Genomic DNA, 19634 nt, shown 5'->3' on the forward strand with positions numbered 1-19634 from the left:
GGCACTCAAAAAAGTTTCCGACATTAATCTGATACGTAAATGAGGTTATTCCCAAATTGTTAAAAACGGAATGTTTTAATAAATTAATTTAATGAATCCACGCATTCATGATAATAAAATATTATTTGTTTTAAGGTGCAAACCTGGTAAAAACAACTGACAATTATGCTATTTGGCCAAATAATTTGCTTGCTGCTGTGTGTCTGTGTGCCTTTTATATTAAATTAAACCAATTAAAACTACGCAAATTATTAGGCCTACATTTTGCCAGCATATATTAATACTAAGGAAAAAAAAGTCGTATTAATCAAGTGAACAAATGTATAGACTATGGCACACACCGGAGATAGGCTTTTTGTGATCATTAAATACATTTGACTTTTGCACTAATAAAGTGAACCAAAGACTGATGTAATCTTTCTAATGATTAAAGACGATGTATCTGCAGAAAACTATTAACTGTAGGCTACCCTACCTTCATGTTACATAAATAAGCTACCACAGGGCTGCGCTGCAATACTTATTTTTGGGTCCAGTCTGACATGTGGGCTTTAACCTGAGAATCTTGGTGCATCACATGTGAAGAGGTGTTAGCATGCTGACATGTGTGACAACGTTTCTGTAGTTAGCCTAATTCTTACTTTTTAGTTGTATGCAGCCTAACCAAAATAACACACTGGTACTGGCAAAAATATCAATGTAAGCACAATTTAAATTCCTCTGTGTAGCTATTTATTTATTTAGATTTGGATAGAATAACCTACTTTAAAACCATCATTACACTCAGAAAGAAAAACGCACAATTCTCTGATCGCTTATTTGGTCCAGTTGAGCTGCAGATGCCTGCCTCTGTTTAGGGAACATTGGAGCAGGGATTTTAATCGGAGGATTAGGCTCTACCGTGAAACTGTTATCCTCCATACAGGCACAGGTAATCCAATCACTGGTAACCTTCCAGCACAGCTCCGACAACACATTTCCTCTCGAATCGCCGCGGAGTGAGGGTAGAAAACGGCGCTATGAGGCCCCAGCGAAGAGCCAGGTGACAGAATGCCGTTCATTATAAGGGGAAGACCCCTGAGGGGTAAGTCCAAGGACCTGGAATACAGTAACTACTTAGCTTTACCGGATGGATAGGATGAGGGCATGGCGTTTATCCTCCTATCCAGAAATTAGGCTACACTGACAGGGGAAAGTCAGAGTAACTCTTAACTAGTTTTCCATCTAAATTGACTCTTGCATTGGAGTGGGTCATCTGACGCATTTAAAGCAATCCCCTAAAACATTTACAGAAACATAGATTAGACAGATTCAATAGCCTACTACATACAAGCCATAAATGGCCAACAACATACTACAAGGCTACACGTTCAAATGCCATGCTTTGGTAGTTTACAGACACAGAAACACACATATTTATGTGTATTTGCTTCACTGTGTCACCTGCTGCCTAATTTATAGGCTCCAGACGTTGTTACAATGTTTTCAAGTAAATTAGCAACAGACTGACTTCTTGTTGACTCTAGTAGTTGTTTATTGTCAACTCCCCAGTTTTAGCCTATAGCCTATGCTAGACGGATTTCTTGTCTCCATTCACATACCACCCAATTTATTCGTGACTGTTGTTTTACGGTTTTAAAAGCATAAATCATTAGCTTTGTCCATCTGAAAACATCTGGTAATCCTGCCAGACTTCACTTTAGAGTTGAGATTTTTTATAACGTGCTTGTTACGTTTAATGGGCGGCAACAGGTGCATATGCAGTTTGAATGTGATTCCGGGTAGCCCGTGATTGCTCTGACTTGTAGGCCTAACTGTCTATACCCAGCCACAGTTAGAATAATTGACAGCAGTGGATTGACTGCTGCTGTCAGCGCGTCCTCTCGGATCCACAGTGAATCTGCAGGCAGGCACCCGGATGTGGCAAAAATGTTTGGCGCTCCTCTCAGGGTTTGCGCTCGGAAAACATTTCATAATTCAGGTTAAAGGCTCCTTTCTGGCTCGCGCGTCGACACCTCGGGATGTTTTTTCCAACGATGAGTTGGATTTAAAACGCATCTTTTCAATGTGGATTCGAGGATGCAAGAAGCAGATGAACAGTCTGAAGGTAAAAAACCGTGCGTGGAGCGCAGGAGGAGAGTTGGAGCGCTGCGAGAGGGGGCGAGAGCGCTCATTTGGTTTATTCTCTAGATGTCCGGTCACTCTGTGTGATTATATGCTCTGAGTCGTGTCTGTTTCTATTTTTTGATACTTATTTAGTCCACAGATTGAGTATTAACATTGTAAGCTGCATGATTGTAATGACAACAGTCATCAAATCCATTGGGAAACGAGTTGCGGCTAGTTCTCCAAAAAATGGTTGACTATGTTTGGACTAAACCTATTACGGTCAAGTGGTCGTTTTTTGAAACCACGTGACAGTTTGTGGAGGATGTTTTGGATTTGTGCGCTCCCCAGAATGAACGGAGAGACGCTAAATCAACTTTTCAAGCAAACCCCGTTATTAAAAAAAACCAAATAGTTTCTGGGGGTTAGAAGTGCTGTTTTAAAAAGCCACCACAGGTGGAAAAGAAGTTGAGAACAGCAGCAGAGAGTCAACAGTTGTTATCCTGCACCGTATGACAGATGTGCGACGTCCAACAGAACTGCTGGGATAATTCCCATTACATCCCAGAAATGTCAGGTCATGTTATTTACTGATGATGCGATCATCATTAAACAGGCGTGCGCTCGTTATTTTGCACCTGTGGTGATGTTATGTCGTGGAATGAGGAGGGTCTGCAGAAGTATGAGCCCAATCATATAGATTAGAAATTGTGAATTTGTGTTGAAATGTAGTTTCTATGCATGTCTTTCCATCAGACTGACTTCAGGGTAAATTCAAGTGAGACTGCTATGTTGAGACATTTTCCCTGATAATAGCCTAATTTTGATAGGCCTACATTACCTTGCTCAGTATTTTATCTTTAAAATGCATGCTCAGAGTTGTCTTAACTTTAACATAAGCTTGGACTTGGACAAATAAAATACAGTACAATTAAGCAAATCGCTTGAATTAACAGATCAGAGATTAAAGATCAGATGACTCTGACAAGGAATATCATGTGGACTTTCTGTTAGCAATAGTTTTTAAATCTCTGCTTTTCTTTGGTTGATTGTCCATTTATTCACCCTTTCTCCACATTGTTCATTATGGGCTTCACTCATCATTATGATTAATGATCAGTGTTTTGATTTGAACATCTCAGTGTGAGAGCTGTTTTAGGTGGATGGCATAAAAAGCTGTTGGTTGGCTGTGATAGGGACAGTAGTCCCTGATGTGATTCTGCTGTAGAATTGCAGTAAACCAAAGTGACTGTGTCAAGGGCACTGTCTTTTGCACTCTGGTTCGCATTGATTTTAATGACTCTCTCTGCAGGCTGTCCCGCTCTCTCTCTCTGTCTCTTCCACACTCCCTTCAAACCAGCCCTTTTCTTCTTCTTCTTCTTCTTCATTCAAGTTCAGTTTTGATCTTCTTTTGTGCGGGTGGGCCTTCAATTTCTGCGAGTATTAAAGTTGTAAAGGGTGGCCTTTAATGTGAAATGAAGATCTCCAGGTGCCTAATTGAAACTCTGTATTTTACAGTTTTCCCAAATGAAATTCTGGCACTTCTCTGCTTACAGAAAATGAAAACATGTCATTTTAATTTCAAATACACATACTTCTTAACTCAAGGCCAAGTGAGCACTCTGTATTAAGAAACTCAGACTCACAAATTTGTGCTTGTTTGCCTTTCTTTCACCTTTGTTGTCAAAAGCACCGGCTGTCGTTAAACATGAGTTTTTTTGCTCATGTAATAATAGTAGGTTGGAGCCACCAACATGAAGTTTTAAAAACTGTATAAAGTTGTCAGGCACTGATGAAAGGTGTCCATGCCAATATTATCGGCCAGTATTAGCTTATTATTATTGCAGATATATCAGTTTCAATATATACCCTCTCCAATAAGTAACAAGAAATTGCTGTATATATATGTCAAAGATATATGTAAGGTTTATAAAAACAGAAAAATAATACTGAAAGCACTGACAAATGTATTTTTTAACTGTAAAATGGCCCACTCAGAACACCATCTTGGTCACAATTTACAAAAGAAAACAAATTGATAACAAAAATGTTTGTTTAAGTTACATTTGTATGTGCCTTTCCCCCTCTCCCATTGGTTATTAGTTATGATATGGCTGTATAAATGCTTAGTAAAACATTGTTGATTTTGCTCTCCATGCTGGCATTCTTATGCAACATTATAATTTCTTATTGCACTTTATATTTGACCTCTTCTGGAAAGCATTTCTCTCTCCTATTCTAAAACAATTTCAGCAGTATATGACATTAACTCTGTGGTAAATGACACCTATTTTGAGTTGTTAATATTAAAGCTTCTATGAGTAGAATTGCTATGTGCAAAATGCTCACATTTGGCTTTCTGAAATGCAATAACACAACATCAACTGTTGCATGGGGAACATGATGTTTGTGGGTGTTTTTGTTTAGACTCACACTCAGCCTCAAAATGTTATAACCATTTTCTCTTACGTCTCCCCCAACCTCCCCCTCCAGGGGCACAGTATGCCAACAACAGAAGGTCCACTCCCTCCACTGACGCCTCAGCGCTCTGGTCAGAAAGCCACACCCGTCTACACCAACTCCATGCACCAGAGCCCCTGCAGGCCCCACCCAGCACTGGCAAACCTGTCGGCTCCTCCTGTGGCCTCCACGGGGCCAACAGTGGCATTCAGGGCCTTGGTGGCACTGGTTCAGGTGTCAACCCTGTCTTTGCTTGGCATGCTGCCATTAACGCTGCTCGTCAAGCACAGGGCGATGGTGCAAAGCCCGACATGAGTTCACAGCCCTCAGTTTGCACCACTGCACCAGCTCCTGTGGGCTCACTGGCGCAGAGGAAGAGGCAGCAGTACGCCAAAAGCAAAAAGCAGGGAGGATCTACTAACAGCAGACCGCCCAGAGCTCTGTTCTGCCTCACCCTCAACAACCCGATCCGCAGGGCCTGCATCAGCCTGGTGGAGTGGAAGTATCCTTTAGCCCAGAGATAGAGGTTTTTCTTGAATGGATGGATTCCAGATGCTTGGGTGTCTGAATGGATTATGTTTATTTGAATGGATAAATTGCTTCATAGAATAGTGCATGGCTGGTTGTGTGTGTGTGGGTAAGGAATGAATGTATAACTTGAAATAATGGACCACAACTTTATTGTTACAATAGAAATTGCCTGTAGGCTGCAAGTACGGTACTTTAAATACGTAAGAGGTAGCTTTGTTCGAAAGCTAATGCCTGTTGCACACTACAGGAATTCAGGATTCAGTTAAGATGCATGACCACACACTTGGTGTTTATACTAAACAATTTCAGAGTAGCAATTCCCGAGACTTGGAATCTCACAGAAACTTGCGTGATCAAAGTGACTTCAGACATAATACATTTTATATTTATTGATGACACTTTCTGGAGAGCTCGCTCTCATTGGCTGTTGCGGGTTTCTGATTGGAGTTTGATTCTGATTCACCAAAAATGACACAATACACATAATGTTAATAAGCACGCCTGTTATCAATTTAATATACGATACCTTCATAGAAGGTTTAAATATATACAAAACTTCTATTCCCAAGGATTCTCTAACTTCTAAACCTCTGATACTATTAGCGTTTTTCCCTTAACAGTCTTTGTCTCTTTCAGACCATTTGATATCTTTATACTGCTGTCTATTTTTGCCAACTGTGTGGCCTTAGCCATCTACATCCCCTTTCCTGGAGACGACTCCAACTCTACCAACCAAGAACTGGTGAGTGGCCATCCCTTATTACACTGTACTGCCATGTGTGTGTCCCTGTTGTTGTAAGGGTTTGCTAAGGGGTCAGAAATAACCCATTGGCCAATATATGTATTTTCTGTAACCACAAAATGTATTAAGCTGCATGGGATTGTCAAAGAACACATTGTGATAAAGTTCTGGAATAGGCACAAGTGCACTTTATAGCTTTTCAAACTCGGAATATCTGGCAGAGTATTCAATCTTGGCAACTTGGGTTTTGAATAGAAAATACATACAGGTAAAAAGCAGTGGAAATAGGGTGACCTGCAAAAAAGTTATTTAAAAAAAAGCTGCATTCTTAGTTGTTTACTTGTGTGAAACAACACACACTTAGAAGCAGGGAGAACATTCAGAACATGCTTGATGTTGCACCTGAATTTGCTTGGATAAAAAAATGCATTAAAATCTGGAAAATCTCACTTGAACAGAGTCAGTTCTGCAACATTATCAATGAACATATTTTCAAACTTAACCCTGGTGGCAACAAGCCATGCAGATTGTTTTGCACTGTTCTTCTGGCTTCTCGTGCCACTATTTGTCATCAGCCGGATTACACACAAAGACTAGACACAACACCTTTGCATGAGTGTGATTGGCTTGACATGTGGGTTGCGTCAGAGTGCTTTCCCGGCAATATTTGGATTGATGTGTCGGGTTTCATTGTTTTGTTGACACACACAAACCCTGGTGAACACACATCTACACACATACCCAGCGGGTCATCCCTCTGTATGTCACAGCAGCTCCCCATGGTGCGAGAGCATCACTGAGGTGAAAAGACAGAGAGGCAGAGATGAAAACCAGTTTCTTCTACGTAATTATTATCAAACTATAAACAAAATTATAAATATTACCATTCAATACAATACAAAGTATGAAGCCATCTATGATTACATATTACCCTCAATTGATATTCTTGTTGAAATCTATAGCAAAGCAGCAAGATGACGATGTCCAACAGCTAGTGGTTCCCAGTGCTTGAAAAGCAGAACAAAATGAAGTGAACACAAACTGCAGTTAGGACTGATGCTGATATTTGAGCTAACAGCCTATGCCAGATAGCATTGGATTTTATTTCAGTGTAACTGTCAGCAATGGTGGCCAAGAGCTGTCAGTTCACTAACTAAGACCACGCCAATAAAGGTATAACATGTAGTTTATTTGATTAGAGAGAAGGATCGGGGATGAATGCATGGAGGGAAAGGAATCAAGGGGTCAAGAAGGTGGTGATGAAATGGGTTGATCTGGGTCGTGTAGCCGGAGCGGCTAGGAACCTTGGGGTCGAGACTCAGGGTGGGGACACATCTCTATAAGCGTCTTGCTTATGATCCCCCTGTAGTTCCTGTGGTAGAAAAAAAAACCAATTAAACAACAATTACTTTGGTTAGCATGTATGTCTTTGATGGTGGGAGGAAACACCACACAAACACAGGGAGAATGTGCAAACTCCACACAGAAAGGCCTGGGCTGACCGAGGTCTGAACCCAGGACCTTCTTGCTGTGAGGCCACAGTGCTGTCCACTGGGCCACCATTGAAAGAGGAGAGAAAGAGGGTTTGGGGGGGAGGGATGTGAGAACTGAGAAACGGCAGAAGAAGGGGTTAGACCGGCTTATATACGTATGTGCTAGTGATTGGATTGGAGAGGCACAGGAGGATGAAATGAGTGAAGCACGGATGTGGTTGGATTAGTGAGAGAGGTGTGGTCTTGTTCCTGAACCTCAGTTCTAATAACTACATAAATTCACAATATGTCCAATTCAGGTTTTTCCCCTTGTCTGAGCGACACAAAGTAGTAACTTTAACCATAAAAGTTGGGTTTGATGTCTTACTAGAGCTTTCCTTTGTGTTTGTAGTAAGAACAGAACTAGACAGAACAAATATTGTCTGCATGAACTGATGACAGATAAAATTCTTTAATTGGCCATGTGACTACAGTATATAAAAGCGATGGCAACCCAGAATTAGGAAGGAAAGCTTCTGCTCTTGTCAAGTTTTGTGTTTATTCAGTTCACTTCAATGAAATGCATTTCACCTCAGATTTTATTGCTAAAAGAGCAGGATAATTTTGTTGATAGTAGCTTACAAGTCTTTGAGCAAGAGTCTAAGTCAAGTCTCAAGTCTCTCGTAGTTATAATGAATATTGTATCACCTGCTGCGTTCAATACAGGCTGCTTAGCTATAAGCGATTCTGTAACTGTTACCTGTTTTTTTTTTTTTACTTACAGAGCACAACCATGTAATGTGCAATGCAATTAATGTCAGCTTATTAACTACTGTAAGTCAACACAATCCGCAGACTCTCAAACCCAGTGTGACGTTATAACTAGATTAAACTGTAACGTTGATCAACAATAAACCTGTAACCTTATGACCAAAACACCTTTAAATAAAATAAAATCAGTAAAATGAAAAGTACACTATACACATCCCATCGTTAATGTTACCCATGGGGGTCCCTCATACAGTTCAGACACTGGGCACGGCTCAGATGACCTCACGGCAAGCCGTCCCACTTCTGACACCATATACGGCCAAAGGCGAGAGCAGTCACCCTGCCCAGATTCAAACCCAGGTCTACAGGGTACCAAACATGCAACTTTGATAGCAAGGCCAAAGAGCCAGGCTTGTTGGTATGGCAGTCCAAGCGCTTACTCAGCTGTAGTGAAGGTACTCCGTCACAAGCATGCAGTACAAATGGTGGAACCAAACTGAAACTGAAACAGGTCACAATCCTTATTCTTGGAGTGGAGGGTCGCTTATCTTTGAGTAGGACTCGTTGCATTGACACTATGGGATTTGGAAACTGCTTTATCACACAGCATCTGTGGAAGGGAAAAGGAAATATTTTGTCTATATCAAAGCAATATTACCTCTAATTAACTAACAACCACTATCAGATTTTCATATGATATCATGTCTAACTGTTCTGATAATGCTAACTGTTTAGGTTCAGGTGAATTGGTTTTCCACAAGGGACCCCTCCCAGTTAATGCCCAGTTCTTCCATTACAACATGATCAAAAACATTACATAAACACTACTGCACATTCAGCCGAGGAGCTGGATAAACTGTCAATGAACAGGTACAACAAATAACACAAACATTCAGACTTGCTTAACAACTGTGCTGTCTACATGTCATTTCACATTAACACAGCGAAGTACAAAAGTAGCCAATTACTTAATGTATAACAATATTTTAAATATAATTATATTTTCACAAGAATATTTGTTTATTTAGCCCTGTTGACAAGGCAAAAACAGTGATAGTGTGCAGGAGCCAGACATACCTATGAGCACATTGAGCTTGTGAGGCTCCAGCTGGTCCTTTAAGGTTTTTGTGGCCACTAAGCCATCTGAGTGAAGCAACGATCCCAGGAAGCTCTAAAAGAAAAGAAATGCAGTTGCAAATGAGATATAATAAATATTCAGTTAGGCCAGTACTTCCACCTAGTTTAGTTCTTCATTTGCATAACAACACTGTAATTCTATTCTTATAGCAAATCTTTATTATTATTCTTTATTTACTTTTCTTGAGCTAAGACAGGAAATTCTGGGTTTGGCATTTAGTTGGTTAAAGTTGGCAAAGGGTAGGTTCAACTTTTAAAAGTTGATCTATGACCACACAAATGGACATAAAGTTGAGGAGTATTTTATAAAACATCGCATGCTATTATATCGTGTGGTCAGGCATTGCAGTAGACAAAAACATTATTTCAAGAGCGTCTTAAAACAATTCTCACATATGCGTGTACACTTTAACATTGCTGTTATAACTGAGTTACTCGTCACTGTAATAATTCCCCCTCCATGGTTGCAGTGAAGAGAAATCGCTAAAAAACAGTGTACCTTTAGAAGATATCCACTTCTGACTAGTCTAATGCAGATGCTTAGCTGATGATTCATAATAGCTTCAGCTAAACTTTAGAATGAATTTATACGAAAATGACACTGTGGTGATGTCTTTGAAGACTGTATGGGCAGGAATAATGATCACAGTGACCAATAATTTCCTGTAGACATGGACATGTGAGTATTAAGGTAGACTATAAAAATGTGAACCTTTAGCACACAGACAGCAACATATTAGTTGCATTTATTACTCTGATAAAGACCTCACTGGTCATCTTAACAGTGCAAAAGCAGAATTGAGGGCTCGCACACACATGCACAGGCCTGCCTTGTTAAAATCTCATGCATCAAATTCCAGCAACAGGGTCACTGAGACTGTACATTAGCGAAATTTTAGTAACATTAAAAACTGCTGTTAAGCAAAAAGCAATTAATTACTGTAACGTTAATTGCGTTTCTTTTGTAACGCGTTACTCCCAACACTGTTTAAGGCAGACGAAAGTTGCTGTCTACACTATGAAGCTATTCACATGCTAACTAACGTTAGCTAACAAATATATTAATCCACGTGCTAGCATTAGCTAATGCACACCAGAGCTATCCACAAAGGAAAATATTTTCAAACCCAGAGTGAGCTCAACTTTCCTTAACTTACACAATTGTGTTGTCTTGCTAACAATAATAAACTTAACTAGAAAGATTTTTGCCGGCAGTATCTGCGTCTGTCCTCTCCTGCTTGTCCTTGCCAGGCACGCCTCTTTAGCTCTTTTCACATTTAACTTCTGCAGGGAGCTGACCGCATATTCTTCTCTTCAGTGTTTCTGTGGTGTCCACAGACATAATAAGTTCGCCAAGTCCGAGTCGGTAAAGTAAAGCAAAGGAAACCTGAGAAACAAAATGATTTCTGGCCAAAACTAGCTTCCCTCTCAACGACAGTAAACACGTTAACTTTCATGAAGCGGACTTTCACGCTGTGTGATTGGGTCGTTGATTTGAAACCCTTGATTCTGATTGGTCAGGTTGAATGGGCACACTTTTCCCCTGTGTACACATGTGTTTACTGTTTACACACAGAAACAAATATAACTACATTATGATTTAAAGTATGCTTATTACTAAATGTTGTTGTTTGTTTGTTAAGTTAACAACATGTGCTACTTCCTTATGGGCCAGGTTACCTTTATGAAAGAGGTCTCTGATCTCAACAGGCTATTTACCTGTTTAAAAAAAAATTTAAAGAAAGAAAAGAAATGAAAAAATAATAATGTGCTTTTGAAAAATACATTTTAATGTTAAAAGAAAACGTTTTAAAAATAATACTTCTGGAAATCAGGCTGAAACATGTGGCAATTACATAAATAATTACAATATTTTGCAGTAGCCTACACAATGAAGCATGTTTGGCATAAATATATTTTTAACCCACTAAAAGTGTTTAACAATGTACTTCCACGAAGTACACCTAAATAGTATTTACTATGAGTTAAATAAATACATTTTTAATAAATAGACTAAAATGTTGTGAAAAATATACTTTTATTTAAGCATATTTATTAAAAGTTTAATTAAGTATATATTTATTACCAATTTATTCAAAGTATACTTTTGAGAAGTATGTTAAAGCTCAGGAGAATATATCTTTAATATACTTGTAGTAAGCATGTTAGGAGTATGAATGTACTATAAGCATACTATGTGAATTTTGTAGTATATTTTCAGTGCCTTTAAGAGCACTTCTTTTTGACCTGGGTGTTCACACACAGTGCGTTTTAAGCGATACTACAGCTATATGAACCCAAAGTATACCCTTTGCTGTGATTTAATTACAATAAACGGATCAAACTGATGCCGAAATAACTACAATATGATGCTTTGTCAGGTCTGTCAACAACTTTTTTCGTTTTCTGAATGGAGTTCGGATTGATCAGGGCTATGCTAACCTGTTCACAGTAAAGTACAACGATAGCTGGAATAAAGTTAAAGACACATGTTTTCTGAACTCACCAGGTAGTTCAACCTCCTCGCTTTCTTTTCTCCCAGTAATGTCCAGTTTTGTCCGTTTTTTATATAAATATGAAGTAGTAGTCCAACAGAACCCTGTTGCCATCCGAGCTATCAACAACAGTGGAACCGGAATGGAAGCTAGCTGCCGAGAAGTGCGAGTGAAGATAAATCAAGTTGTAATTCCAAAAACTAAAGTAAAAAGCTAATTTAATAAAAGCAGTTAACTCTGAGCTCCTCCCGCGGGTAAACGGCAAAGTTGTCAGAGCATAATCCAGACAGACGACGGGTGTTTATTTGTCTGAAAGCTGCAGCACTGCTCCCCGTACACTTCCCCGTTCTTCAGCAGCGCTCTGTCGGCCAGCAGATTGTCATTACACCGCTCGCCTGGTCTTCTCGAAACAATGTTCCGAAGCCGCCGGTGACGTTTGGACACTCTCACTGCTGATAGGCTTTCACAACATCGTGTCAAGCAAATTTCTCCCCAAGTTGAAAAATTTGAACTTGCGCGAACCAGCGAATTTCGCGATAAATGCCTCTTTCGCTGTAATTCGCATCTTTGCATTCATCATTGTGAACACACCTTTACGTAGGCAGGTTATAGGTAACGCAGGGAGGGAAATAACAGTAAGCTCATCAGACGTTTCCTAAAAATAAACATTGTTTACAAGTCCTGCACCTCGAGTCCGAGTCAAGTCTGAAGTCTTTTGAGGACGAGTCTCAAGTCGAGTCTCAAGTCACTGTGTTTGCGACTTAAGTCGGACTTGAGTCCCCATCTCTGGTAGCAATGTGCTCAGAGGACTTTGTCATGCAGTGCGAACATTTGCTTTTTTATCTGAGGCTGGCAAGGGACCTTCTTAGCTTCATAGGAGATTGTGTGTGTGTGTGTGTGTGTGTGTGTGTGTATGTTTGGGAGTGTGAGTGCGTGTGGAATGAGCGAGTGAGAGACAGGCACAGAGAAACGTAACATGTTCCCTGAACAGATGGGGATTATTCATGCTGTCCAAGTCTATGCTCATCACTCACTGCACAATGTACAGGATGTGTGGTGTCTATGAAAGAGAAAGTTTGAATGTGTTTGTTTAGCTTTTTGCATTTCTGCGAGAATGTAAGAGTCACGTCACACTGCTCTTTTCTGCTTTCAGAGATGAGATGTCTAATCACCTTCAATTTGTCATTAATTGATGTTTTTTTTATCAGGTTTTCATCAGTGGCGCATTCAAAATGTGTTGTTGTAGCCCTACTTACTCTTTCTTCTTATATTAAGTGGATATACCATAGATAGCCTGAGACAAGGGTTGCACACACTTTCATTTGACGGTCCTCCTTTCATTGTGTTTGTTGTTGTTAATATAGTGTGGTTTTACCTGGCAGTTTAAGAAGAAGACGCTTGCACAGCACAGAATTTGTGTAACATTTTGTGCAGTCCATTAATGCACTCTTTGGCAGGTGCAAATTTAATGGCAGCCATTGAATGTGTGACAGAGTTCATTTAGGGCATGAGGCCTGTGCATGAGACGACATTCTTCCACAAAATGCTTTCAAAATGCTGTGGAGCATTGATCTTACATTTTGTTGAAAATCTAAAAGCTCCCTTGCTAGATGAGGGTCTTCTCTTATTATAGACAGGCCCTTTGCTGCAGATCATCCCTTCTCTCTCATACGTTTCCTGTGTGCCCAGCTCCGCTGGTACTGGGAACCTTCCCAGCCCACTCGGGCTTGGACCCCTAATAACAATACCTCTGCACTTCAGTGTTTATCCAGATTATTAAATAAGTTGTAGATTCTGGTGGGAGTGAGTTTGTGGGACGTGTATTTGGGTATGTGCGTGAGTGTACGTTGGAGAGAAAGTGTGCATGTATACAAGTCGTGGGTGCGTGTGTGTGTATGAGGAGGCTGAGGGATTAAGCTGGCCAGTGGATTAGTTGTCATGTAAATGAGTGAAGGTTGTGAAGAGAGAGTGAGTGGGAAAGACCAAGATAGATGGGATGTAGGGCAGGAGCTTAAAAGTGGAAGGGTTGATTGACAGAGATTTTAATGAACACTGTCATGTGATCTATCTATCTATCTGTCTATTACATTTATCTATCAGGGATTATGCCCCAAAAAACATTAATCTCAAACAAAGAGCAGCTAGGTGCTCTGTGTCATATTTAGCAATGCTCAAATCAGAATTTGTCAATATGGTGAATACATTATTATAATGGATTTCCATTCCAAATATGATGTTCCTATACACCCAAAACATAGTCAGCACTGTGTACTGTAAAGAGGTAATCACCCAGTTTTTGCCCCTTTTATTTTTTAAAATATTTCTGCTGTTTTAGTGCATTTGGATTGACCTCTGTCCATCTTCAAGAAACACAGTATTTCCGTTCATTGCTTTGCATATAAAATCTATTTGCCTGTAAAATTCAATGTCAAAGACACAATTCAGTCCATGCTTAACTGCCTGAGAGATCTTAAAATATGGTTGGATCAGAATTGTCTCTGTCTTAATGAAAGTAAGACTGAGGTTGTTGTGTTTGGTCGCCCTGGGGATTTAGGTGCTTGTGTAGATGCTATTGGTACTTTAGGGTCGTATTCATAGTTTTCAGTCACGTGACATGCGCCATGACCTGGAGGGCAAAACAACAGACCAACTGCGACTCCCCCGTCACTGCAAAAGCAGTGAAATTTTATTTGGATCACCTTTCTACTTAAGAAAAAGAAAGATATGAACACAAACTGCAAGTGTTGGGCATTTCCGATCCACAAAACGTTACAGCATCCGTTGCAGCATTTCTACCGTTAAAAACTGCCAGGTCCCTGCCGCCGCTCGACTGCGGTGATGTTTACTTTTACCTTCTGGGGAATCCCTCACCTAGCACAGCTCAGGCTCATCTCCTCAATTAGTAAATCCAAAATAACAATGTCCATCCAGCATTTTGGCAACGCAAAAACTAACAAACTCAAAGTAAGAGTGTGTCATTTGCATATTGTTTGGCAGGCAACAGAAATTAACGTCTTTTTGCCCTCCAAGGGAGCGTTTTCATTGGAGTGTGACATCATGTGAAAACTATGAATAGTTGTCCATTTACCAAGAATCTGGGTGGTTTTAAATTTGATAAACATTAGTTCTGTTGTAAAAGCCAGTTTCTTCCAGCTGAGACTATTGGCTAAAGTCAATCCATGCATTTATAACGTCTCGACGAGAGACTGCCAGAAAGCAGCAGCTCGACTGCTAACTGGAACTAAAAAGCGTGAGCACATTACCCCAGTTTTAGCCTCGCTCCACTGGCTTACTGTCAGCTTTAGGGTTGTTTTAAGATTTTAAATTTGCTGGCACTTTCTTATTTATAAGAAACTTGACATGTTCACAGTCCTCCCCAGATCTAGGTAAAAAAATAAAGGTGACTGAGCCTTTTCAGTGGCTGCTCCTAATCTCTGGAATATTTACTGCTCGGACTGCTGACATTTTCAAGTCCTTGCTGATGACCCACCTCTATTCATTGGCCTTCAAATCGAGTTATTTTTGACATTTTTGACCTTTTCTACTGTCTTTGTCGTGTATATTTGTTTGTGTATCCTGAATTTGGAAAAGCACTCCGGTCAACTAGTGTTATTTTTAAATGTGCTATATAAATAAATTTGAGTTTGAGTTAGTTAGTTAGTTACATTGCACGTAAATTATATGCTGGTATTGATATCAGAAGCCATTCCAAACGTAATTTGCAAATAGCAATTTAAAACTGATTATGAAGACCTGCAGTGTGAAACGTTTCTTATTTTTGACCTTTTATTTTGCTCACACGCATGTGTCCTGCTCTCTCTTCTCTTCTTCTATTCTTCTCTCTCCATTACTCTCAGATTACTACTTCTGTGTTTCTGTCTACTGAACTACCTCAGTCTCTTTCTACGCTTTTCATTCTTGTTTTCCTTTCCTCTGTTGGTTCTTCTTTTCTCTATTAAACCCACCCCACCTCCTTTTCTCTCCTCTCTCCCCTCTACCTTCTCTTTCTGTGCAGAGTGGAGAAAGATTAATATCCCCTTAAAGCTACAGTGGGAAATTTTGGAGAAATTAGCAAGAGACAGCTAGATTTTGAAAGTATCCAACTGATAAAAGTCCACCCCTTCACCACTTCGGGCCTCACTCCTAAGCCACTCCCCAAAAACATTTTGCGGAATGAAATGAACAACAGTCCTGCGCCTTTTCCTTTTTTTGTGTTAGAACATTTGATTTATTGATTACTGCTTGGGTGTAAAGAGAATTTCAGCAAATATAACAAAAATTGCTTCTGAAATAAATTGTCTAAGCCGGTTAGTGATTTAGCAGACTTATGATGGCCCCTGTGACCGCTAGCTGACTAACATACACTGCTGATCAGCTCTTAATCCCATAAGAGTCTTACATGAATCTGTATGTATGAGTGTAGGGTTAGAGGCAGGGTGTGTGTGAATGTGTGTCTGTGTGAACAGCATGTATGACCATGTTGGTCTTTAAGAATTTTATTTAAATTTTGAGTATATCTTGCATGTAAGCAATAATGCTATGATGTATTTTTTCATTTTTAACTACTAATGTGCAGCCTTTTAAATAAATGAGGAGGGCATCCTATAGAACTTGATAGCATTGCTGTAAAAAATGACAGTATTAGTATTCTTAAAAAAATAATTTTTCATCAACATTTAGCAGGTTGTAATCGCTGGCTCAATGACTTTTCACCTGCAGATTACTGAAACCACACCTGTCTTACTGGGCTGTGCTGTTACTGTCTGCTCCCACAATGGCAAACTTAACTCACATAACTCTGGCTACTCATGAGTTTGTAATGTCTGACTCACCTGCGGGCCGCTGCTTGTTACGGGGTTTTTAAGTCTTAAAATGAATGCTGAGTTGGATCAAGTCACTACAAAGCACTGTCACATCTGTCCTGTGGAGGTTGTTTTTCTTCCAAAGCCGCCATCAATCGAAATTTCAGATATGTGCTTTTAGACTGAATAACATACACATTCACATATGCTACCTTTATCTGTAAGAAGGAGGCATCTGACGATGATCCCTCCAACCATTCGTGCTTCCACTGTCAGTGAAACTGCATTCAGTCCGACTATACCACTGCAGGAACAATCTCATCAATTAATGACAAATTTGGTATACACGCTGAATTATACACATGGTCATGTTGTTATGTGTGTCACCTTTCTGGGCCATTAGGCGTGTCATTGCTTAATCATTTATGACCCAACTGAAAAAACAAAATGACATACAGTACATGCTTTTACCAAACTCGCCCTGCCCCTGGTATTCAAGTTAGAAATGTCAAAATAGTATAGGTGACTTTTGTCAGTGCAGTGGAAGGACTTCTGGTTTGATTTATGTCACTGTACGGGACTTGATGTGCTTGTATCCTACTGTGGGTTGTATTAGACATAAAGGCCACATTGATTTTGTGGTTATCTCTGTATTATTATGGTGTAGACAATGTAAGTGTATACAGTCGCTGTGCATGTGTGCGCCTATCTGTCCCCAGCTAATCTCACATACTGCTGGACCCATCAGCCTAATATCTTTGGTGCATATTTATGACCTCTCGTGGTTGCAGGGATTCTCTCGTTGTTGCCTATTTTACTGACTGCCGACTCCTCACTCCTCTTAAATGGCTTGTAGGGGCAACAAATGATCAACAACTTCCGTTTGGAATTGTGCTTCTGCTTGCGACAATGAACGTGGCGGTCACGTTAGTGCTGGCGGATTTGTTTGTTGGCATTTTCTCATGCTACTCTGGACACACAGCCTGCGCTGCTCTCCCTTTTCCCCATTCACATGCCCAATAACACAAATGGTGGAAAATTTAAGTTAGATCAAGAGTCAAATAGTTAGATCTTTGAATCACAATGAACAATATGATACTTTTGCTCATATGGAAAGAAGATATTGACTCATTGCCTTGCTCTATTTGAGCACCTGCTGTATATAGAACCTTGGCATGAAACGAAGGTAAAGGGTGTGAGAAATATTGTAAGTGCTGCATTGCATGTGCAGTTTGAATAAATAATAGTCGGCGGATAGTTAACAATGTTTTGTTTTTACTGTAATATACTTATATATTATAAGCAGTTTATATTCTACACTCAATTCTAAACAATATCCTCATATCATGCTGACAGTTAACCTGACTGGTTGAGTATGCATTCTGTCCTCATTTTGGAGTCCATTTTAACTGCATGTGGGTGAGCCATCACATGAACAGCATGAGTCAGAGTTCAAAGGGTAAATAATCTTTTGGCTAATGCAGGGTTGGATATTGCAGTTGAAAGCATGGTAAGCCACATCATTTTCTGATAACAACCATAGGCAGACTCTGCAGCAAGGGTTTTGCTGTGCCTGAGCTTAGTCATGACATCAAGTCAGAACACACAGCAGAAAACATCCAGACCTCACCATAATGTAATTCACTTCAAATGAAAACTGCTTCTCATAAACCCACCTGCATAAAGTAAATCTCAATGGCTATTCTTCCAGGTTTAGCCAAATTTGAGCTGCAGTTTTGTCTCAATAAATTTACAGATGTTTCGAGGTCACTTACAACATATCAAACATGAATGACTGTAAGGCAGAGGGCCTTTTGTTTCGGACAAAACTCCTGTGTATCATTTATCCTTGATTTGATTAATTTTCCAGGAAAAATGTTTCGACATGTGCTTTTGACAACTGAAATGCTCTAATGTAGTGCAATTTGAAGAAGAGTATTTGCCCAAGAAAAGTGCCAGTACCTTAAAACTGTTCTTAAACACAGCACCTAATGAGCCTACTGTATTTCATTAGTGCAATAGCTATTTTCTAAATTATAAAAATATATTTTTCAAATATTAGCTTATGTTTATAGTGTGAGCATCTTGAAAGTGGTTTGGACAAAACAAATGTATAAAAGGAGCAGGGCTAACCCTGAACTCTGAGGCTAACACTGAATTCTTAGGCTAAAACTCTGAGGCTAACCCTGAACTCTGAAGCTAACACTGAACTCACACGAGGAAAGCGTCGTAAGACGAAAATTCGCGGTTGGTCTGAGTGCGGCATAACTCTGAGGCAAACACTGAACACTTTATGCTGTGTAATATTTGAATGTGAGTGCAGAGTGCAGAAACCACTGATCAAAGAAACGTGATAGTGAGTACCAAAAGAATATCCAAGCAGGATTTTTATTGTGAAATGCAGTAAACCTCCTTTTACTAATGTGCTTGCATACTAGTGATCGGAATTATGGTTCTACAAAGGGAGCCGGTCTTTTCCGAGAGTAGGCTATTTCGGCTCCCAAACAGCTCTTCATTTAGTAGCCTAGCTCTTGTGCTGGTCACTGCCTAAGTAACATTCTTACTTGTTGCAAAAGTCATCTCTTAGACTGAAGCCAGCTCCCATCGGACACTTAAAAGAGCTCACAGAGCTTGCAACCGACACATCACTATTTGAAAAAGACTGAATCAATGAGGAAATGAAACAGCGTGTCTGGCTCTGTATGAGGGAGTAGCCTAGACAAATAAACTCAGGGTTTGTTGAGGAAAACCTGCCAGCGAGCAGGTTATGTTCTCAGAGTCTGTTACTACGGTAACTGACCCAGGAACTGAAAACGCTCAACTCAGGGTTAACTAACCGAGTTTTAACTGAACCCGCTATCTGAAACAGGGCCCAGGGATCCCCCAGGGTATAAAGCGATTCTTTTGTCTGTACATTTCTCTCCACTGTGTTTGAGTTGGTTGTGTGACAACAATCACAAGACCTGAATGCTGTAAGGTGGGCAGGTTGATTCCAAACAGACGTACAAGACTTGACTTTAACCTTCTTTGCATAACTATGACCTGGACGACTGAGAACCTTCACAGATATTGTACAGGAGTGAGTTCATTCAGTTGTGTGTGTGTGTGTGTGTGTGTG

The 19634-nt window shown here is 40.0% G+C and overlaps 1 protein-coding gene and 1 long non-coding RNA gene across 11 annotated transcripts in view; one reads left to right on the plus strand and one right to left on the minus strand.

The window, feature by feature from the left end:
* The first annotated feature begins 4779 nt into the window (after positions 1-4779).
* Positions 4780-19634, plus strand: part of cacna1db (calcium channel, voltage-dependent, L type, alpha 1D subunit, b) — a 96282-nt gene continuing 81427 nt past the window's right edge. For all 8 annotated transcript variants that reach the window (XM_046057245.1, XM_046057251.1, XM_046057250.1 and 5 more), the window contains exons 1-2: positions 4780-5068; positions 5734-5839. In XM_046057245.1, the coding sequence (XP_045913201.1) occupies positions 4878-5068; positions 5734-5839 (297 nt within the window). In that variant the 5' untranslated portion in view covers positions 4780-4877. The remainder of the gene's footprint in view (positions 5069-5733; positions 5840-19634) is intronic.
* Positions 5304-10639, minus strand: LOC123975620. Of its 3 annotated transcripts, none has more exons than XR_006826119.1 (5): positions 10414-10639; positions 9160-9253; positions 8523-8692; positions 6771-7211; positions 5304-6635 (listed from the first exon to the last, which is right to left on the minus strand). It is a non-coding gene; the product is annotated as an uncharacterized LOC123975620 (long non-coding RNA). The 3 variants fall into 3 exon arrangements; XR_006826118.1 differs by having other exon boundaries at positions 8315-8692; XR_006826117.1 differs by having other exon boundaries at positions 6771-8692.

The sequence above is a fragment of the Micropterus dolomieu genome, linkage group LG08, assembly GCF_021292245.1.
Source record: "Micropterus dolomieu isolate WLL.071019.BEF.003 ecotype Adirondacks linkage group LG08, ASM2129224v1, whole genome shotgun sequence".
Lineage (NCBI taxonomy): Eukaryota > Metazoa > Chordata > Actinopteri > Centrarchiformes > Centrarchidae > Micropterus > Micropterus dolomieu.